The 22,743-nt window shown below is 44.0% G+C and overlaps 1 protein-coding gene across 4 annotated transcripts; it reads left to right on the forward strand.

The window, feature by feature from the left end:
- The first annotated feature begins 9,552 nt into the window (after positions 1-9,552).
- Positions 9,553-21,856, forward strand: PRDX1 (peroxiredoxin 1). 4 transcript variants are annotated; one of them, XM_070260067.1, is made up of 6 exons: positions 9,553-10,464; positions 12,641-12,754; positions 15,031-15,184; positions 15,533-15,655; positions 16,251-16,381; positions 21,504-21,856. In XM_070260067.1, the coding sequence occupies exons 2-6, from the start codon at positions 12,649-12,651 to the stop codon at positions 21,587-21,589; spliced, it is 600 nt and encodes a 199-aa protein (XP_070116168.1). In that variant the 5' UTR covers positions 9,553-10,464; positions 12,641-12,648; the 3' UTR covers positions 21,590-21,856. The 4 variants fall into 4 exon arrangements, with proteins under 4 accessions (XP_070116168.1, XP_070116169.1, XP_001496084.1 ...); XM_070260068.1 differs by having other exon boundaries at positions 10,061-10,464; positions 12,638-12,754; XM_001496034.6 differs by having other exon boundaries at positions 10,441-10,666; positions 12,638-12,754.
- Positions 21,857-22,743: the final 887 nt, after the last annotated feature.

The raw sequence follows: 22,743 nt of genomic DNA on the forward strand, positions 1-22,743 counted from the left end.
CTTCTGTATGCTTTCTCAGAGCCTTTTGTCCTTTGTCTCCCTTTCTCCCCAATCTGTTAACGGGAAGTGGCCCCCAGAAGAACAAGCCAAGGACTCATTACACTGGGTGTGTCTTTTTAGTGTCAACATCAGTACTTTCCTCATTGCAGTGCTTCTGACAAGTAAGTCTCTCTTTTCTGGAAACTTTAGCCAAGATGTCGAGAATTAAAGTATGAATACATGAAAGAAGTAAGGAGTTTTTACTTCCTGCTTCCAGGCAGAGAAGATTCTACCAGCCAGGACAAATGGGCCAGAAGCTTAGATAGGCTAGGAGTCTTTAAGTCACTTATTTGACTTTCTTTAGCTCAGCAGTTCTTAACTTGGGGCAATTTTGTCCCCCAGGGACATTTGCCAATGTGTGTGGGGGTACTACTGGCATCCAGAGGACAGGATGTTGCTAAACATTCTATTATGCACAGGACAGCACCCTCCCCCCACAGCAAAGAATTATCAGATTCAAAATGTTGATAGCGCTGAGGTTGAGAAATAACTGACAAATGCTCATGTTTATAAGGATTGGGTTTGGGTGGAAAAGTATTTAAAATTAATCCATGAAATATCAGGTGGCTAGGGTAAAAGCCAACTTTAATTCTATAAAAGTAGGCTGCAAGTGCCCTGCTAGTCTAGCTTATGACGACTCCATGGTTGATCCAGCTTGGTACTTCCCCTTTACTGCTCTGGTCTGGACTGTATCGTGCCTTCATTCTAGTTCTCCTAAAACTGGAGGGGAAGGAACATGCAAGGAGAGAAGAAAATCAACATCTTGATTATGTTTCTAGTTAGGTGTGGGAAGGTGGAAAACTTGAGCCTAAAATCAAGAGTTCAGTATCCCAAACACACGCCTTATTTAATTATGACCAGCAGCTCAGTGCAAAACAGGACAATGACAGAGGAGTAACAAATGCCAGGTCATACTTGAATTGAAGGTTGGAAGCTGATTGAAAATGATGGAATTGGGATGTCAGATTTGTAAAAATAAAAACCAAAAATACAAGTCAATGCTATCTCCGAAACAAGCTTAAATGAAGATTAGGTAAAGAGTTACTTACTTTTATTTTTTGATGGACTCAAAGGAGGGGCTAAAAGCAATCCAACACATTTTTTTTTTTTTGAGGAAGATTAGCCCTGAGCTAACATCGGCTGCCAATCCTCCTCTTTTTGCTGAGGAAGACTGGCCCTGAGCTAACAACCAAGCCCACCTGCCTCTAATTTATATGTAGGACGCCTACCACAGCATGGCTTGCCAAGCGGTGTCATGTCTGCACCCAGGATCCGAACCGGGGAACCCTGGGTCACCGAAGCAGAACATGTGCACTTAACCGCTGTGCCACCAGGCTGACCCCAATGCAACAAATTTTAACAGCGATAATAATGATGATGATGATAGTAACACTTATGTGTTGAGCACTTACTCTGTGCCAGAGATAACTGTCATACCATTTTAATGAGGAGAAAAGTGAGGCTGAGGAGAGTTACATGAAATCTCAGCTATCTATGTTTGTGTAACAAACTGCTCCAGAACTTGGTGGGCAGGCCAAGGCAGGGAGACAGTTCCACTGTGTTCCACACGGGTAATACCATAGTTCTATGCAGCTGAATTGCTACCCACTTCTAGGGGTCACGGACAGTCCAGAGAGCACCCATATGAACACCTGGAGGAAGGTGACAGAGATAGAAAGGAGTTGTCACTGAAGTGTTCAAGCCAAGGCCCAAGGACTGTAAGGCCTATTGAAGAAGGGATTCTTGTAATGGGTGGAAGCTTGGATGTTAAGCTCCATGTTCAGTGCAGGGCACAGAGGGCAGGGCCTAGGATAGGGCGTGGCACACGGTGGGAACTAAATTGTTAAATTAGTTAAATGTGATTCCTTCAATCTCTGAGGGTTTAGGGTTCTATATTTTTTGAGGGGGTAACGGTTCATAAGTAAATATTTAATTGTCCAAGTGACCAAGAGCTATATATCACTTCATGAAAGGTCTGCAATACCAGAAGCATTACCACAAATCAGGTTGTTTTGTTACCCAATTCCAGGGGCACTATTCACAGAGGATATAATGTGAATATCATCCCCTGAAGCTGTGCAACACAGAGGCCCTTATTATATATAAGGCAATTTTAATAAAATGAATTGCCATCTCTAGCAAGGGTAGGAAAAAAACCCCGTAATTGAATCATTTTTTTTAATAGAGAAAATATCTGTAGATATAATCTATTATGTTCTACTTTTTTTTTTTGTCTCTTTTTTTCTGGAGTTTTGACATGCTTATATGACCATAGTCGGAATCCTAAATTCCTCCTTTCAAATTCCATCAAGCTCAGTCACTCTAGTTGCCTATCCAATATCCTTCTCCCTTCCTTCCTTCCTAACAAAATCTCTAATTTTGTTAGGGGTGGTAATATACCAACTAACAGACACAATTTCCAGCCTCCCCTACAGCTAGGAGCAGCCATGTGACATGGTTCTGGCAAATGATCTGTAACCTGAGGGCTTCTGGGAATGCTTTGCTTCCCCAGCATAGCACCCCCCTCCCTTCTGGCTGCCTTTTTCCTTCTCCTTGCCTGGAATATAGGTAAGGTTGGAAGTAGAGCAGACGTTTGTGATTATAAGGTAATCATAAGAATAAAAGCTGGAGGCTAGGGATTTGGGAACAGAAAGTTAAAAGTATTCTGGGTGCCTGATAGCAGTGTGGAATCACCATGCCAGCCTTGGACGGCCTACTTGTTAAATGGGAAAAACTGATCCCCTATTTGGTTAAACTTGCTATTTTTTGAGTTTAATCTGTTACTTGCAGCTGTATTCAATTCTAACAAACATATGATCCTTAATAACAGTGTTTCTCAAATTGGTATCTGTAGGCTTTTGTGTGTCCCAAATATAATTTTTTTTTAACGATTGGCCCTGAGCTAACACCTGTTGCCAATCTTCTTTTTTTTTCTTTCTGTTTTTCTCCCCAAACCCCCCCAGGACATAGTTGCATATTTTAGTTGTGGGTCCTTCTAGTTGTGGCATGTGGCACGCCGCCTCCGCATGGCCTGATGAGTGGTGCCATGTCCGCGCCCAGGATCCAAACTGGGGAAACCCTGGGCCGTGAGAACTGAGCATGCGAACTTAACCACTTGGCCACGGCGCTGGCCCCCCAAATATAATTTTATGAATTAAATTCTTGTAAATTTAAAGATTAACTGTTCTCTGAGAACCGCTGATGTAATGTTTTTCTTTCAGTGGTAATTAAAAAAATTAATATGAGCATATTCTGAATCATCTGGATGGCCTCATAACTGAGCGCTACCTTATGATTTTGATTTCCATGATTGTATTTGTTGTTATAATTACATGAAAGCACTTAGCTTTAATGGTTTATAGGTTTAACTTTAATGGTTTCTAAGTTTGTGGCAGGCTGCTATTAGGTTAACAAGTCCTAATGTTAAAATGATCGTTGAATTGCCTTATCTGTTGTATCTAGTTAGCTATGAAAAACGGGCAACGGCTGTTGATGAGTCAGCTACCTGTGTCTACCACAGCAAATCCCTGCAGTGATGTAACCACTGCTTTGTTAAGTGAAGGCAGATGATGTCAGAGAGCACTATGCACAAAAGTTTAATACTAGCTTGAACAGAGAAAGGTAGCGGGAGAGATGAGTCACCGTCACAGGGTGTAGGCAGTATAGGTATGCAGAAGCCAGAAGGAGATACACTAGCATTGGGATAATATTCATGGAGGGTATTGCTTGCAGGAAACTCATCTTGTATATTTCAACTTACAATAGTTCAGCAGCAGCAGGGTATTACTAATTAACAAGGAAAATATTTTCATGATCAGTATTTTAAATTATTTTCAATATCGCATCCTGGGGCAACCTGCTAAAATATTAAATAGTCTGAATGAAAAAAATGAATAAAATAAAATTAATGGAAGTTAAATAATTAAATAAATCAAACCAACATCAGGGTTCCTCAAGAATATTTTTCTTTTTACAGGGACCTTATATTACTCATGTTTGAGAATATTAGTTTAAGATAATAGATGAAGGGAGCTCAGTCCTCTGAAGAACTGGACTGGGAATCAGTGCTTTGCCCAGCAAAAAAGAGCCATACTTCATTTTAATTGGGCAGAGAAAAATTTTAAGGGCCTCACTTCTAAGAAATAGAACGAAATATGATTTATGCAACTATTTTCTCAGTAGCTGCCCTGACTCTAAACAATTCTTCCTAACAAAGCCCTACCTAACGCCCTCAGCAACCAGCAACTAGGAACAGATTGTTGTTGTCTAATTTAAAAGACTTTCGAGAAAACTTACTAAGTAAATTTCACAGGCAGCAGCTTCTATATCTACTAATTGACTTTTTACCTCATTCCTTTTTTGTTTGTTTGTTTGTTTGTTACCCTTTCCCAGGTGGAATGAACTTAGAAGCTGATGGCGGGGACCAAAGGAAATTATTTTTGGAAGAAACAGTCCATCTTCATGAGTGACCCTTCACCCACAAAATGCTCTTCTTTTTGAGTTGCCTTTAATTGCTTTTGTCCCTCCTCATACTCTCACAGAAATTCTCTGAGGTTCTGAGATCGGCTCTCTTCTCTCCACTTTCTCAGGGAGTTCATTTTCTCCCCAAGCTTCAAGTATCCTTGATTTTGTGAATGATATCAAAAAATATAATTCATTAATTTATTTAACCAATATCTATTGTACCTAACATGTACCAGGAACCATGCTGCCAAGTATTAGGCTTATAACATGATGAAAAAGAGGTGGGTCCTTGCCTTCCTATGGGCTTACCCTCAGGTTTCCACCTTTCCAACTTTCTCCTGGCCATCTCCCTGGGGAATCTCAAATTCAACATGCCTCCAAGTGGGCTTTTTACCATCTCTTCCAAAATCTGTTTTACTGTATTTCTGTGAATTGCAACACACTTCACCCAGTTCCCCTGGGACTCATCCTTGACTTTCCTCTCTTTCAATTCCCATATCTGATGCCCAGATCTTGCAAACTCTGCCATCTAATCCCATCTCTCCATGTTTGGCACGCCTGCCTTCAAAGTTTTCAACCTCTTTTCCCGCATCATGGCAAGAGCCCCTTGTTGGTCTCCCTATCCCATATCTTCTTGATCCTCTAAATCTATTCTCTCTGCGCCTGCCAGAATGATTGATAATACAACCTGATGTGATCATTTTCCTATTTCTTTCTATACTCCCATATCCAATTTTATCCCTGGGATAAAATTCAAACTCCTTAGCTGGGCCTATGTGGTATATCATAACCAATCTCAGAGAGTGTTATAACCAATCTCTGTTCGTTGTCCCTACATTCTAGTCTTTGGCCTTTACATTCTATTAATATGAAAGTTTTTGTACTTCCCCAAATGTGTAATATTGTCTCCTACTTCTTTTCCTGTTTTCTTCTTTTTTTTTAAAGATTATTTTTTCCTTTTTCTCCCCAAAGCCCCCCAGTACATAGTTGTATATTCTTCGTTGTGGGTCCTTCTAGTTGTGGCATGTGGGACGCCGCCTCAGCGTGGTTTGATGAGCAGTGCCATGTCCGTGCCCAGGATTCGAACCAACGAAACACTGGGCTGCCTGCAGCGGAGTGCGCGAACTTGACCACTTGGCCAGGGCGCCAGTCCCCTTTGTCTGTTTTCTATGCTTGGAACTCTTCCCTCACTTTTCTTCTTGTTAGCTAATTCTTTAGTGATCCTTTAAGACTGCTCAATAGATGATGTGTTTATTTTTCCTTGTCTGGTCCCTAGCAAAGTGTAGGCCTCCTGTAAATAGAAGAACAATAAATATGTAGTTAATCTCCGTGCTGCTGATTCTCAAATCTACATCTCCAACGGTGACCTCTGGACACCTCCACCTGGATATCTTGTGAGCATCTCAATGTTATTCGCCTCAAACCAAACTGATTATCTTCTTTAAGAGAGGAGCCAGGGGCTGGCCTGGTGGCGCAGCGTTAAGTTCGCATGTTCTGCTTCGATGGCCCGGGTTTGCCGCTCGGGATCCCGGTGCGGACATGGCACCGCTTGGCACGCCATGCTGTGGTAGGCGTCCCACGTATAAAATAGAGAAAGATGGGCATGATGTTAGCTCAGGGCCATTCTTCCTCAGCAAAAAGAGGAGGATTGGCAACAGTTAGCTCAGGGCTAAGCTTCCTTCAAAAAAAAAGAGAGAGAGAGAGAGGAGCCACTAGTAGGGTGGACTCCAGAGTCACACAGCCTGGCCAGACCACTGTAAGGCACAACTCCAAGGGGCACCATCCACATTATAATCTATCTAAAGGTAACATTTACATATTGTGCAACATGATGGCTCTGTTGCCTGGGATGGCATCTGGCTCCAACACCTATTAGCTGTGACCTTGGACAATGTGCTTAAATTCTTTGGGCATCAGGGCTCATCTGTAAAACAAGTAGTACTCAACAAGTGTTTGTCATTATTTTTAACCTCAAACTGCTTCTCCGGTATTTCCTATGTCACTGGTTAACGATGTTCTTATGTCACCAAGATAAGAAACCAAGGAATCAGATTGACCTTCCTCTTTCCTCTCACCCTAAATCCAATTAATCCTAAAGCCTATAGAAATATCTTTTCTTTCCTTCTTCTCATCCTGTTGCCAATGTCATATTAAAATTCTGAGACTTCTCTTGTCTGGACCATTGCAGTAGCCTCCCATTTGGTCTCTTTGTCTCTTGTCTTCTGGTCATTGTCTCCTAGCTCATCCATCATACAGCTGCTAGAGTCATCTTCATAAAACATAGTTCAAATAAGTTAACTCCACAACTCAAAAATCTTCAGTACTTTCCAAAATTAATTAAGCACTTCTCCTAGGCCAGTTACTGTGCTAGGTGCTGCTATTTATCTGGCAAAGATAAATAAAACAGGTAAAATCCTTCCCAGACTACTGCTGAACAAGTGAGGACAAAACAATGGGATGGGGCTGGCCGGTGGTGCTGCGGTTAAGTTCGCACATTCTGCTTCTTGGCAGCTGGGGGGTCGCCGGTTTGGATCCTGGGTGTGGACATGGCACCGCATGGCAAAAGCCATGAAGTAGAGGAAGATGGGCATGGATGTTAGCTCAGGGCCAGTCTTCCTCAGCAAAAAGAGGAGGATTGGCCGTAGTTAGCTCAGGGCTAATCTGCCTCAAAAAACAAAAGAAAACAAAACAGCAACAACAACAAAACAATGGGATATGTGTAAAAATAGAGATAGAGGTATATACTAGGTCCTGTAGAAAGAGAAAGGAGAAAGCCCCTATGCTCCCATCTCTGAAATCTCTACCGTTCTCTGAGGAAAGAGACTCCGCAATCACTTACTTAGATGTGTTCAACAGATTTCTTCTCTTTTCAGACAGTTGTCCTGCTATTTCATTTTTTATATTCCCGTAGAGATAGGTTGTTAACATTTTCCTGGGCCAAGATGACTCTTCTGGTTCTTAAATGAGATAAGCCCAAGTGCTGAGCCTAGGGCCTGACATATGGTAAAGGCAATAAATGGTAATTTTCCTCTGGCTGAAGTAGGACTGTGTGTTGTTGGTTTAACCTACTCACAGCAATAGCCATGCATTATTAAGGTCTGAACTTCTACATCTCCCTTGCCTCCTCAAAAAGGAAATGAATAGGGGCCGGCCCAGTGGCTCAGAGGTTAAGTGCACACGTTCTGCTTCAGCGGCCTGGGGTTCGCCGGTTTGGATCCCGGGTGTGGACATGGCACTGCTTGACAAGCCATGCTGTGGCAGGTGTCTCAAATATAAAGAAGAAGATGGGCATGGATGTTAGCTCAGGGCCAATCTTCCTCAGCAAAAAAGAGGAGGATTGGCAGCAGATGTTAGCTCAGGGCTAATCTTCCGCAAAAAAAAAAAAAAAAGGAAGTGGGGGCTGGCCCCATGGCTGAGTGGTTAAGTTTACTCGCTCTGCTTCCGAGGCCCAGGATTTCACTGGTTTGAATCCTGGGTGCGGACATGGCACAGATCATCAAGCCATGCTGAGGCGGCATCCCACATGCCACAGCGAGAAGGACCCACAACTAAAAATACACAACTACGTACCCAGGGGGCTTTGGGAGAAAAAAGAAAAAGGGAAATCTTAAAAAAAAAAAAAAAAAAGGAAGGAATAACGGCCAAATAACTGTTCAGCCTAAGGCAGAGAAGGGAACAAAAAATCACTACTGTTGCAAGCAGGATGATAAATAACAAAAAATTTTGAGATGCTCAGCCAGCATGACACAGCACTTCTCCATTTCTTATCCTTCTGTAAAGTCCAAGGGAGTTAGTAGGATAGTGGGGAGGGGGTGCAGAAAGGGGGACATAATGTAATTGAACTCAATGGGTTTGTCTCTTGGTGAGTACAGAGTCGAAAAGCAAAACCAAGGCCGAAGTGGGTGAAGGGAAAGATTTATTGCTTGCACAAGAAAGGGTGAACACTGGGCATAGCTCCCAAAGCAGTGTTCCCCTGAGCTTAGTGCAAGTGGAGACTTTATACCAGAGTGCAGAGGATATGCTACAACTGTGTAACAACTGGGCCCAGTCAGGGCACATGTGCAGGCCATCATGTAAGGAATTCAAGGTACCATTACATAGCGAGTTCAATATAACATGCCATTACATGACAAGGTCAAGGTGCCATAACAGGATCAATGCAACATGCCATTCATTACACAGTGAGGTCAAGGAACATGTTATTACATAACAGGTCCATGTTAACTTTTGGACACCTGAAGCTGGAGCAACCTGTGGGGGTCTTGCTGCAACCGTGTAAGTCTCACTGTAGGACAGCAACACTTGCAAAAAATGAGGACATCAACCTCTGAAAAACAGCACATTTAGTTTTCTCCTTGTTCGGAAAACATTTGACAGACTAGGTTAGTTATTGATCAGATTCTCAGTAACTTGCCTGTTTCCCTGTCACAACAGTAGTACTTATTAGATACTCTTGTTTTAGTCAAGTGCTCTTTCATGACTTGGGTATGAAACCGGCTCAACACAAGGTTGACATAAGGGAAGCCATATTGTAGAAAAGAGACCATGTTGTAACTTTGAATGTCCTCTGACTAAGCCAGCTGGATTTGCACCCTCCAGGAGATCCACCTGTTGTCTGGATTTTATGACCCCTCCTAGTGCATATACCTCCCAGCTGTGATAAGACGATAACTTTGTTCTTTTTCGTTCCTTAGGAATGTGATGACCCCCCCAAACAGAGAGTCTATGCTGATAGCCATCATCAATGACTGCTGAAAGATCTGCTGTGGCAACTCTGGGTCTGTAACACCAGAGGGTCAACATTCCTAACCCCTCCCCTATGACCCACTGGCCTATATAACTGCTTCAAGATTCTGTGCCCCCCTGAAGATGGTTCTTTTGGACATTAGTCAGCCATCTTCCCTCTTGCTGGCAAGCTGTAATAAAATGCCCTTTCTCTGCCACCATCTTGCCTCTTGACAATTAGCTTTTATCTCATGGTGAGCAGATTGTGCCCATTGTGTGCTAACAGGTATACAGAGATGGATGTGACCCAAACCCTACAATCCAGAAAGTCAGTCTAGCAAGATGAGGCAGACATCTAAACAAATAAAATAGCTTAAAACTCTTTTGCCTATACAGGCTGTTTTTTGGTCACAAAGGAGGGAACGGTCACTTCTGTGGATGAGACAAGGTCAAGAACAGTTTCAGAGGCAGTAATGCTTCAGCTGAGTCTTTAAAGAAGTTTTCTCTTGGCCAACTAGGAGGGAACAGATTCTTCAGACAGCTTGAAACCACTACACACAATTCTGAATATTACAATCAAGGAACAAGGAAAAGTTACAGTAATAATAGTAGCTAACACTTATAATGTATAACAAGAAGAGTGCTAAACAAGCTACAGAGATGACTTCAACAAAAAATTATAGTATTTCCATTTTACAGGTGAGAAAAGCGAGGGCAACGGATTAAGACTCTTGCCTGAAGGCCACGCATAAAATGACAGTGAGTTTTAACTCAGGAAATTGACTACAGAGCCCTAGTTTTTTTAACCACAAACCAGAGGAGTGACATGATCAGATTTCAGCGAGATTTCTTCCAGACATAGTGAAAGGGATGGATGGGAGATGGAAAGCAACAATTCTGTTATCAGAACAATAAAGGAGGCTATCTAAGCAGTGACGGTTACTGAGGATCAGCACTAGGGCAGAGGTTGCGGAGACTGGGGCAGAATATTTGAGAAATATTTGGGCAGACAGCTCTCGGGGCTTGGTGTGGTTAGACGTCGTCCTCCGTGGGCAGCAGCGAGGACTCTTACTCTGGTTTGGGCTTTGGGGGCAAGGCCCGCAGGGGGCCCCCTCAGAGATCCCGGATTATCGGAGGCGTTTGAGCTTGGAGGCGGTCAAGAGGTTCCCGCCCCGACCGCAGCCTGCAGAGAGTGGGATGGCTATCTTCGGCGCCGGAGCGCGCCCCACCGCCAGGGTAAGCGCTGAGTCATTCCGGCGGGGCGCGATGGGTAGGGTCGGGGCGGAGCTCGAGCCAAATCCCCCTCCCCTCTCCCCCTTCCGTACCCCCGGCCCGCTCTGACTCTCGCGAGAGCCGTGTAGGCTATAAAAGCAGCGCCTCGCGCGTGCTTCGCGCATCGTCTTCCTGCCTGGCCTTGTTGGTTTGTGCCTCCGAGCTGGTGAGTGTGTGTGGGTAGCGCGGCCTTGCCTGAGCAAAGCGCCCCACTCCCCGCTGGGCGCTTTTTCCTCCTCCTCCCTGAGGCCTGCCTGGCTCACCTAGGGGCGGTATGATGGGGTAGGCGCCCCGGCGAGGCCTGGCGCTCGAGTGGTTGGGAGGTACGCGCGCCTTCACGTGCCCCCGCCTTTTGTGGGTGCGGGGACCTGATTGAACCCCGAGGCTAACGTCGACTCAAGTCGTCTTTTTCCCCGGCAACCCTGGCAGAGGGCGCTGATTGGCTTGGAGTCGCAGCAGGGTCTGCTGGTGGTGGTGGTGGGGTCCTCTGGACTAGTCTTTTGTCGGGCGGGGCGTGACGGGTTCAGGAAGTTTCTAGAATGGATCTGGAAATTGATCTGAGGCTAACTCGTGTGTTGTGTGGCAAGGGTGGATGCTGTTCCCTGTCCTGAGCCGTAACTAACTGGAGCTTCGGATTCCCTTCCCTGTCGTTTTCCCACTTTCCCACTTTCCCACTTGGGGTTTGTGGTGATCCCCAATGCCCTGGTGAAGACTGCGGACTCTTTTTTGCTGGTGCTTTCCGAAGTGCTAGGGTGGGGGTGATGATGGGAGTGGCGGGAGAGTACCTGAAGTGGAGTTCGGGGGCGTGGCTTTCCCCAGGGAAATTCTTGGGCAGACCCCTTAAGGGCGCCCACACCGGCTGAAAGTCCACCAGCCTTTCCCAATTGGTCGGACTTTAGTGGATGTGGGGGAAACAGCTTGAAAAGCAAGTTGGGGCAAGGCGGCCGTTTGTGTTAGGGTCACACCCTATGTTTCGTTGCCCAGTTGTAGCGTGCCTTACTGCTTGGTTTTTGTTGCTGTTATTGAAGATGTTAAGCAGTAAAAAGTTTGCGTTGATCGGTTCTCGCAACGTTTCTTTTGGTTGTGGTGATATATATGAAACAAAACCTTTGGGACTTGTAACATTAGCTTCTTGGGGTTTTCAAACCCGTAGGTTACTAGGTTAAATCTTAACTCCTTATCTTGGTGTTGACCTGGTGAATCCAGTGTAGTATTGCTTTTTTAGCGATAAATCGACTCTTGTTCTACTTATTATTGCAGCGGGATCTTGGCCCTGAGGTCAGAAACCTTTTTTTTTTTTTTTATTTTAAAGATTGGCACCTGAGCTAACAACTGTTGCCAATCTTTTTTTTTTCTCCTGCTTTTTTCCTCCCCAAATCTCCCCAGTGTGTAGTTGTATATTTCAGTTGTGGGTCCTTCTAGTTGTGACATGTGGGATGCGCCCTCACCATGGCCTGATGTGTGGTGCCACACCCACGCCCAGGATCTGCACCGGGTGAACCCTGGCCCACAGAAGCACAGTGTGTGAACTTAGCCACTTGGCCACGGGCCAGCCCCAGAAACCCATTTTTGAAAGGACTTCTAGGCTTTTAGCACAGGACTTAAAGATTGGAAATTGAGCAGAGGCCTGAATCCTGATCTTGCTTGTTAAAAAGTTGGATTGACTTTATAGTATGTGCTGTCTTGGGCAAATCTTCCTGGAAAAAGATTGTGCACCTCCCAAGTTTTAAAGGCAGATGGAGGCGCAGAAGGGCAACATGGTTGCTTGTGGGAGTCAGGTGTTGGTGGCATTGTGCGTTTGGGTTCAGTTTTGAGAGTCCACAGTCATTCCCCCCCAATAATAAAAATAGAGAAGAAAATGCCATTGCACAGATGATGGTTCAGGAAGAGTAATAGAGATTACTTCAATTTATAAAGAAATTACTGTTTTTAAATGAAAAGAAAAGCTGAGATTCAGAGGTATATAATCTGTTTTTGTTCCAGAAATTGGGAAGTTCAGCTTAGGCTTCTTACTAACGTAAAGGTTATATATTCAGGGCCACTGAACAATTCCTTTTTTCTACCACTTACTGTCTAAGTAGTTGGAGGGCGTTGGTTATAGAAGAATAAGGCTTGCTTCTAATTTTACGTTTTTCAGCAGATAGCAAGATGTCTTCAGGAAATGCCAAAATTGGCTACCCTGCCCCCAACTTTAAAGCCACTGCTGTTATGCCAGATGGTCAGTTCAAAGATATCAGCTTAGCTGACTACAAAGGTAAGAGTAATTACATTAGCTTCATTAAAATGGAATTATTTTACATTCTAGGGATGGCTTGTTTGATTTTTCTCTCTGTTATGTTTGATTGTAGAATGCTTTATATCTTCCAGGTTAAGGTCTTTAAGGGTGGGAGGCTGTTGCCTTCATGTTGAAGTGAAGTGATTATCAACAGTGATCACAGATCACTAGGGTAGATGTCCTAGGTCCAGACTGCTTGTGGAGAAAGCACATGCTTCCTTATGCCTGAGCATATTAGCTCACTTATTTTCTCAATGCTCCTCCTTAGTTGTATTATTGGTGACATTCTCATGATCTCTGTGAGAGGCTTTCACCAGTTTAAAGTCTCAGAGCTGAAGTCTTTGGAGCTGTGACACTGCTTGTTCAGTTCACTTTGTCACTGAACTGTCACACCTGCTGTATTATTAGGCAGAGGGCCTAGGCACATTCCCTTGACAACTGTTTTGTCCCCAGAGAAGAGATGACGTCACAGTTGGAACCAGTTTCCTTTCTGTTAGTTTCATGCAGACACTTGGCAAGTTCTAATGAAGGTTTTCCTTTCCTTGCCTAAAGCATTCCCAGAACAGCTAGGTCTTGTGGGACAGTTGAGGATGTAGATTTCTTAGAATGCAAACTTGAAACTCAGGTGTCCAGTGTACCTTCCTTAGTGGTGTAGTAATAAGTTCCTGGAGTCAGCTTTTGGGTAGAACGGGTGACTGGGTTTGCTGACACATCACACTTGCTGGTTGGAATGAGAGCAGGTAAGTGGGGCCCTTTGGAGGGAACCTCCTCCTCACAAACAAGGTAAGTAAGTCGCACCCTAGAGAGCTGACTCTGGCCCAAGGGTAGAGGCACGAGGTTTAAGAAGAGCTGCTCTCTGCCCTCCAGGGCTTGACCTGCTGTGGCTTCCAAGTGCTTGTTAGGCAAAAGCCCTGGAGAGGTTGTTTAGATGAGTTTCCACTGATTTGGTTTTCAAAGTGAATGTCAAAAGGAGCAGCCTGTTTTGACTTTCAAACATGGCTGTTACCTGGAAATAAGTGAATCTTTGGAATTGTTCCAGTAGCTCAGCCCCTTAGGTAGGGTGAGAGTCTGCCTGGCTAGTTGAAGATGTACTCCATTTGGTAATGTGAGTGACTTCAGTAAAATTTCAACTACAGGGCTGGCCCCGTGGTCAAGTGGTTAAAGTTCCATGCACTCTGCTTTGGTGGCCTGGGGTTGTCAGGTTTAGATCCAGGGTGCGGACCTCTGCCACTCATCAGCCATGCTCTGGAGGCATCCCAGATTACAAAGTAGAGGAAGACTTGCACAGATGTCAGCTTAGGGCTGTTCTTCCTCAAGCCAAAAAAAAAGGAGGATTGGCAACCAATGTTAGCCCAGGGCAAATCTTCCCCACCAAAACAAAAAAAAAACTTTCAACTAGAAGTCGTTATCTACTGGGAGTTTTGGAACTTTTGCCTTAGGAGATTTTTCTTTTCTTGTCCTATCAGGGTTGTTAGGAACATCTTTGTGCTGATTCAGGTGCTCATTTAAACCTTACCTGTCCCCAAACTGTGGCTCATTGTGGAAGAAGTGCAAAGGCTCTAATTTCGTGTTGGTATCTTTGTGCCTTGTAGCAGAGAATCCAGCAATTCAGCTCTTTCTGGGCACTGATTGTAAGCATTGGCATTAGGCTATCCAGTAAATAATTGCCTCCTTGCTTTTGCCTTTCTTCACTGGGGAACTTGGTGTTTGTGCTAATTTTAACTACCCAGAGAAGATCAAAATTAGACTGAACAGTTTATTCTGTAGTTGGCTGCTAATATGGAAGCTGGAAAATAAAGCATGGAACTGGAAGGAACTTTTTTTCACGCATCCTCCTGCTGCAAGAGGTTCTGAAAGCAACTGTTAAGAGACCTGTCTTGAGCATCTTGGCATTTAGCAGTCGTTCTGTCTGCCGTCAACTTCAGCTGCCGTAGGAAAATGTTCTTAGGTTTTCAGTGTCTCTAAAGCAAGGAAATCTGTTTCAGATACTAGCTTGAGTGGCTAGACCTGTGGCTGAGTGGTTAAGTTCGTGTGCTCCATTTCGGCGGCCCAGGGTTTCACTGGTTTTTGGATCCTTAGCTCAGACATGGCACCTCTCATCAGGCCATGTTGAGATGGCATCCCACATGCCACAACTAGAAGGACCCACAACTGAAAATACACGACTATGTACCCAGAGGGCTTTGGGAGAAAAAGGAAAAATAAAATCTTAAAAAAAAAAAAAAAATACTAACTTGAAACTTTTTTTCCCCCAGGAAAGTATGTCGTGTTCTTCTTTTACCCTCTTGACTTCACCTTTGTGTGCCCCACGGAGATCATTGCTTTCAGTGATAGGGCAGAAGAATTCAAGAAACTCAACTGCCAAGTGATTGGAGCTTCTGTTGATTCTCACTTCTGTCACCTGGCTTGGTAAATCTCTTGGTCCATTTGGCATATTTTTTAACTAATCACCAGCTTTGACAATAAACTGTGTCAGGTATTGGCTCCTGGCTCCTCATGGAAGGGAAGTGCAAAGGCTGTGACTTCCTCTTGATGCGCTCTTGTTACCTGGCAGCAGAGGAAAAGCGGTTTGGGTTGCAGCTGAGTGTACCCTGGTGACCCTAACTGTGCTCAGCCGTTCACTTTACTGTTGGAAAAAGTTTGAAGTTTTTTTGGGGAAGTTAGATTAGGAATGTTGGAAAAGGGGAAGGAATAGATAGTTAATGCTTTTGCTACACAAGAATTTGAATGTAACTCTGTGTGTGCTTTTTGCTGTAGGATCAACACACCCAAGAAACAAGGAGGACTGGGACCCATGAACATTCCCTTGGTGTCCGACCCAAAGCGCACCATTGCTCAGGACTATGGGGTCTTAAAGGCTGATGAAGGCATCTCATTCAGGTATATACCTCCTTAGGGGGCTGAGATTCATCAGGAGAATTACCTAGTTTGCCGAGGACCTTTAATTTGGAGAAAGGTAGAGCCCTGATTTATAGACTCCTTTCTCATTTCATTCTTTTTTCCCCAGTTGTATTGAGAAATAATTCACATACATCATTGTATAAGTTTAAGGTGTACAACATGATGGTCTCATTTCTTTTCCTTTTTTTTTTTGGTGAGGAAGACTCACCGTGATCTAACCTCCACTGCCAATCTTCGTATTTTTCTCTTGAGGAAGATTAGACCTGAGCTAACATCTGTGCCAGTCTTTGTCTGTTTTATATGTGGGTTGCTGCCTCGGCATATGATGAGTGGTGTAGGTCCATGCCTGGGATCCGAGCCCATGATCCCGGGATGCGGAAGCAGAGCTCTCCGAACTTAACCACTACGCCATGGGGCCGGCCCCTCATTTCATTCTGTACGCTGGGGCCTCTTCACTATGGGCAAGGCCAGTGCAAGTCTGGGAAACCAGCCCATTTCCATTGCTTCTCTATTTTAACAAAGTGGTTTCTAAACCTGTACTGCCTCTTCTTCAGATCTTCAATCTTTTTCCCAGGGGCCTCTTTATCATTGATGATAAAGGTATCCTTCGGCAGATCACTGTGAATGACCTTCCTGTTGGCCGCTCTGTGGATGAGACTCTGAGACTCGTTCAGGCCTTCCAGTTCACTGACAAACATGGGGAAGGTAAGCTAATCTGCCTGGTAGCAGGACAACAGAATAGTAGGGTGGGAAAGATGGTAGGAACTAAATCTGCTCAGTAAGAAAAGAGTGATTATGTCTCTTCAATAAATGAAAGTTTCTGGATTATAGTGGGTTGGAGGGGTGGGGTAATGGAAAAGCTCCGGGAGGAGAATATAAAGGCTTTTTGTTCTAATGGCATATTCCCAGCTTCTGCCCTGCTCATTTAGAATCACTCATTGCTGCAGATTTAACTTATTGAAGATTAAACTTATTAAAGGAGTGTAGGGAGATCTCATAGGTGTATAAAGGCAAAACAAAAGTTCAAAGGGAAAACAAAAAGGTCACTTCTAGAGATAAAACCTGCCATTCTTGACAAGTGTTTATTGGGAGAAGAGCTTAATCCCTCTCGTCCTTATTTGTTTTATTGGGGTTTTAAAAAATAAAGATTATATATGACCAGTTTTGAAATTTAGAAAATAAAATAGGACTAAGATAACTTACTGAAGACAATAGGCAGATACAGCTAATACAGTTCTATCTTTTAAAAGTCCATAGTTAGACATTGTGGTTGCTGTGTTTGTAGGAATTAACAGTCACCAAATACTAAATTGTATAAATGTTTATTGTAAAAACTTTAAGTAGGGGGAAGGGTTCGGGCTAGAAGGTTTCAGATAAAATGTCAAGGTTCTTCGTTAGAAGTTTCAGGGTCAAAGATAATGTTTTTGTAAGTCTGTCCTTGTAAAATCTAAACATGACTGAGCAGATGCAACTTTATGGTGTTTATCCAGCATTTGCTAGAGTGTAGGCCCTTCTTTTCCTATTGCTCCACCACTAGTACTTCTCTCCTGGTGTATTCTCATTGCAGTGTTGTGATAAAGTACTGAACGGCTTGATCCCAGGTTTTGAGTTTGAAAGACTATGGCTTTTTGGCTTTGTCCCCCTGCCGCAGCCCCCCTCCCCAGCCCCGAGTGTAGTAGTTAACTAGAATGAGACAGCCTTATCCCAACTGAGTTAAAGGATTGAGCTCCTGAGGCAGCAGGTGCTGGGTATGTGGGGAAACAAAATCTTAGATCCCCCTACCCGCCCAAGCTTAATGTAATTGAGGACAAGATAGTTAAGTGCTATTAATAGATTAAGTGCTGTTGATAGCAGATCAAATGTACAGGAGGATTTGGACAAATTTCTTGTCTTACTACACCTTTTTCTCTTTCTCTAGCGTATTAAGTAGTTCTCACTCCCTTTCTACAGCCCATTTCAGCTCTGATCTTGTGATTTAAAGAATTGGAAGTTGCTAGAGTGAATTAGTGGTTTCTGTTTGGGGGACCCAAAAGTGCTACTAGCTTAGCTAGAGTGGAAGGCTAATAGGAATCAGTGAGCATTGATACCAGAAGGCACTGCTCACAGAAGCATGTGTGGGCTTTACCCTGGTGGATTGAAGGAGCAGACAGCTGCTGAGACTGCCCCCTAGTGGGGGGTGAGGTTCAGTGTGAAGTCTCTAGGAGCTGGGGAGGGGCCAGGTCAGCCCTTTACTGGACTTTCCTGGGACCTTGCATATATATAGGCTAGACTCTTGAACCCAAGCTCTTATAACTCTCTGAAGCTTGCTTCTTCAGACTCTGTCTCTGTTGGTCTCTGCTGCTTCCCATCCCACCAAAGAGGCACAGCTTTCTGTGTGCAGCCTTTTATGGCTTATAATATGACAGTTACCATTTGAGAGCCTGTGAATACTAAGCACTTTACACGTGTTGTTTATTTGACAAATAACCCTACATTTTTTTTTTTTTTTTTGAGGAAGACCAGCCCTGAGCTAACATCTGCCAATCTTCCTCTTTTTGCTGAGGAAGACTGGCCCTGCGCTAAAATTTGTGCCCATCTTCCTCTACTTTATATGTGGGATGCCTACCACAGCATGGCTTGCCAAGCGGTCGGTGCCGTATCTGCACCTGGGATCCGCACCGGTGAACCCTGGGCTGCCAAAGTGGAATGTGCGCACTTAACTGCTGCGCCACCAGGCCAGCCCTTATTTTTTTTTGAATTGAGATATAATTGACTTAAGATTTTACGAGTTTTAGGTGTGCAACATAATGATTTGATATCTGTATATCCTGCCTTCTTATTTTAAGGACCAATAAACCAATACTTACCAGCACTTATTCATAGTAAATGTTGGAACTGGGATCCAAATTCAAAGCCGTCCTTTTTTTAGGTAATTAAAATGCTGAAAAAGTCATTGTTTACGGCCTTCTGTGTTGGGTAAGTTGTTTCTCTCATACTGAGGTTGCCATGGCTGCTATCTTCTCCTTGGAGAGTTATGGTACTTCAGCTGCACTTGAAGCTGGTTTATGTGGGACTCAGCCAGTTCTCCTGGGTTCCATATTGATTCTGAAAAAGCAACACTGTTGGATATGAGTGAAACAGACAAGTGTAGACCTTTCTGTCCTGTCACTAATTACTAGTATAGTCTTAAGTACCATGAGGCCTTAGTGCCAAGGGACTAAGTTGGCAAGGTCGGTCTTTCTGGTTCATTATTCCTCCTATCTTTGTGTTGTGATTTATAATTGGGCCATTGTAAAGCTTCATGTTTTCTTCCTAGACAGAGTGTCTTTCTGGTCCCCTTTTAGCACCTACTGCCAAACTTCTGGCTGGCTCGGGCTTGGTCTTTGCTTGCGTGCTTCTCTTTGTTCTCTGCATCTTGTGTATACTTAGGACCTGTGTTTTAACCTTTTGGTGCCAATAACTATGTAATAATCTAATGGAGATTTTGGGGAAGGAATGGCAGCCAGGTCTGCCATTTAATGCTTATTCATCCATACCTTGTTCCGAGACAGCTGGTTGCAGTCTGGCATCTGAGGCTATGACATCCTTCGACCAAAAGGGGCTTCCTCTCTCTCACTTGAGCAAGTGAGACTTTTGCTGCTCCATTACTGGACTTTGGTGACTTTGTGTCTCCTAGAAGACAAATAGCAAATGGAAGTGGAAAATCAGAGATTGATCTCCTTGCCTCATTTTCCTCAGCTTCACCCAAGGAATGTTTGGCAGCTTAGGATTGTAGGGAAAGGTTGAAGGCTATGCTTCCTGTGTCCGTGTGTGAAACAGTCAAACGCAGACCTTTTGCTTACGTAGGGGTAGAAGGGAGTTACTTAGTGAAACAAGCAGGGCTTTCTGTGGCGCTCCTTACTGCTTTGTATTTCAGGGTAGCCAGTTAAAGAACACTGAGGAGGCAGATTGGTTGCTGCCTTCAGATCTCTTGAAGGGCTGCCAGAGGGCGGAGCAGCTTAGTGTTGTGGGTTTACACAGTCCTAGCTTATTTAGGTTAATTTTTTCTTGGGTGTAGGCGCAAGTCATTTTTTTAAGGTTTTTTTTTTTTATGAGGAAGATTCGCCCTGAGCTAACATCTGTGCTCATTTTCCTCTAGTTTGTATGTGAGTTGCCACCACAACATGGCTTGATAAGCAGTGTGTGGGTCTCCACTGGGATCTGAACCTGTGAACCCCAGGCCGCCAAAGTGGAGTGTGCAAACTTAACCACTGTGCCACTGGGCCAGCCCCTCCTTTGCCCACTTTTGAAATGGGTTGTATTTGTATAGAAGGGGATATTGATATATCGCATATCAGCTACATGATTTGAAAATGTTTTCTCCTACTCTGTGAGTTGTCTTCACTTTTTTTTTGGTGAGGAAGATTCACCCTGAACTAACATCTCTTGTCAATCCTCCTCTTTTTTTGCTTGAGGAAGATTAGCCCTGAGCAAACATCTGTGCCACTCTTCTCCTACTTTGTATGTTGGATACCTCCACAGCATGGCTGATGAGTGGAGTAGGTCTGCGCCCGGGATCTGAACCTGTGAACCCTGGGCCGCTGAAGCAGAGCACATGGAACTTGTTCACGGGGCCAGCCCCATTCACTCTTTTGATTGTGTCCTTTGATGTATAGAAGTTCTTAATTTTGATCAAGTCCAGTTTGTTTTTTATTATTGCTTGTGCTTACAGTATCATATCTAAGAATATATTTTCAAATCCAAGGTCATGAAGTTTTACCTTCCTATGTTTTCTTCAAAGTTTTAGCTCTCATGTTTAGGATGTTGATCCATTTTTTAGTTAACTTCTTGTATATGGTATGAAGTAGGGGTCCAGCTTCATTTTACATGTGGAAATCCAGCTGTTCCAGCACCATTTGTTGCAAAACATTTATTTTTATTTTTTCATTTAATTCTTTTTAGATTGGCACCTGAGCTAACATCTGTGGCCGATCTTTTTTTTTTCTATCTTCTCCACAAAGACTTCAGTACATAGTTGTATATTCTAGTTGTAGGTCCTTCTGGCTCTGTATGTGGGACACCGCCTCAGTCAGCATGGCTTGATGAGTGGTGCCATGGCCACACGCCGGATCCGAACTGGTGAAACCCTGGGCTGCCGAAGTGCAGCATGCAAACTTAACCACTCAGCCGTGGGGCTGGCCCCGAAAAACATTTATTTATTTATTTTTTTAGATTTTTTTTTTCCCCTTATTCTCCCCAAAGCCCCCCAGTACATAGCTGTATATTCTTCGTTGTGGGTCCTTCTAGTTGTGGCATGTGGGATGCTGCCTCAGCGTAGCCTGATGAGCAGTGCCATGTCCGCGCCCAGGATTTGAACCAATGAAACACTGGGCCGCCTGCCGCGGAGCGCGCTAACTTAACCACTTGGCCACAGGGCCAGCCCCAAAACATTTATTTTTAAAAGGATGTATTTGAAGCATACGTAAAATTATAGAGAACATATGAATGCCCATTTACTTATCTACTGTTAACAAACCTTAATATTTTGCCATATATGCTTTAGACAGATGATTTTTAGAACAAAGTATACAATTGAAGTTGTTACTTAATTTCTTTAAATTTTAAGTGCTGCATGAATAAATTAGGTAGAATAGTATTAGGGCTGTGGTGAGGATTAAATTATATGTTTGTAGTTAGCCTTCCACTAAAAGACTGAATGATCTTAAACTATAGGGTATGCTTCTTGGTGCCGCGGAGTGTTGAGGCTGTTTAAGGCTCAGTTTTGGTCTTGAGGCATCATTTGTCTGTGGGAGGAGAGTGGGCCTCACCACTGAGCAGGTTATCAATTAGTGGTATCTTTCTTTTGCAGTGTGCCCAGCTGGCTGGAAGCCTGGCAGTGATACCATCAAGCCTGATGTCCAGAAGAGCAAAGAATATTTCTCGAAGCAGAAATGAGTGCTGGGCCATTTTAGGGCCAGGCTGCAGTGGGCAGCCATGAAAACAAAACTTCTTTTATTGTACTATTGTCATGCTTAAAATAACAAGGCCTTAGACTCAGCCCAGATGTGATATGGGACAGGACAGGCCTTTCCTGCAGGGGTTGGGGAGGCCAGCCTGCTTTCCTCTGGAGGGAATGGCCCGAGTTGTGCTGTGGGGCAGGCCAACTGATGTGTACAGTACTGGGGCATCACTTTTGTAGTTTCTATTAAACTTGAACTGAGACCTTGTTGATTCTTCATTTTAGGGGGCCTTAGCCTTTGATTTTAAGAGGAATTTACTCTGTTTTCCTTTTTTTTTTTGAGGAAGATTAGCCCTGAGCTAACATCTGTGCCCATCTTCCTCTACTTTATATGTGGGATGCCTGCCACAGCATGGCTTGATGAGCAATGTGTAGGTCTGCACCCAGGGTCTGAACTGGCGAATCCTGGGCTGCTGAAGTGGAACGTGCAAACTTAACTGCTGTGCCACCAGGCTTCCCTCTGTTTTTCCCTCTTTTAGGGGAAAATGAGTAGTGAGAGCTGCCTCAGAATCAGGAAATTACATTGAGGGGAAATGCAAGTAGACACAGGGAATGGAGCTAAACCAAGATCTTAACATTTTGTTTCACCGTATATGTGAGGGAGCTCTAGTGTTGGCCAAGGCACTGCAATTTATGCTATAGGCTGGGTTGTAGGTTAAGGCCCCAGTGAGATTACATTTACCTTTACACTATTGGGAGGACTGCGTGAGAATCTGAAGCTTGGCCTCTTCTAATAAATGTCTGGTACTGGCTCTGTAAAAGATCAAAATTAGAGGTTTCTCTACCTTTGGAACTCAAAGTGGGAGGGGGAGACTTCTGGTATCAAAAGGACAGTGCTGAGTGCTTCTCGATTTCCTTGGGTTTGGGCACTGATTTGAGGGTAGTCTTGTTTTGCCCCTCATTCATATCATTGTTCTGAGTAAGGGTGTTGCAGGGGAGAAGGTGGGTTCCTCCTGGGCCCTTAGGCTAGGGAAGATTCAGAACTAAGGACCCTGTGTATTATGTGCCCTTCCAGACGCTTGCCTTTATCAGCTACCCCAGCCTTCCCACCCCTCCAGTATTCAGTCAAGACCTCTGAGCAGCAGTATGG

The sequence above is a fragment of the Equus caballus genome, chromosome 2 (genome assembly GCF_041296265.1).
Source record: "Equus caballus isolate H_3958 breed thoroughbred chromosome 2, TB-T2T, whole genome shotgun sequence".
NCBI classification, from domain to species: domain Eukaryota; kingdom Metazoa; phylum Chordata; class Mammalia; order Perissodactyla; family Equidae; genus Equus; species Equus caballus.

Coding starts and splice junctions, on each gene's coding strand:
- PRDX1 (XM_070260067.1), top strand. CDS start 12,649: ATGTCTTCAGGAAATGCCAAAATTGGCTACCCTGCCCCCAACTTTAAA. Junction 12,755..15,030: donor CAGCTTAGCTGACTACAAAG/GTAAGAGTAATT, acceptor TTTTTCCCCCAG/GAAAGTATGTCGTGTTCTTC. Junction 15,185..15,532: donor CACTTCTGTCACCTGGCTTG/GTAAATCTCTTG, acceptor TTTTTGCTGTAG/GATCAACACACCCAAGAAAC.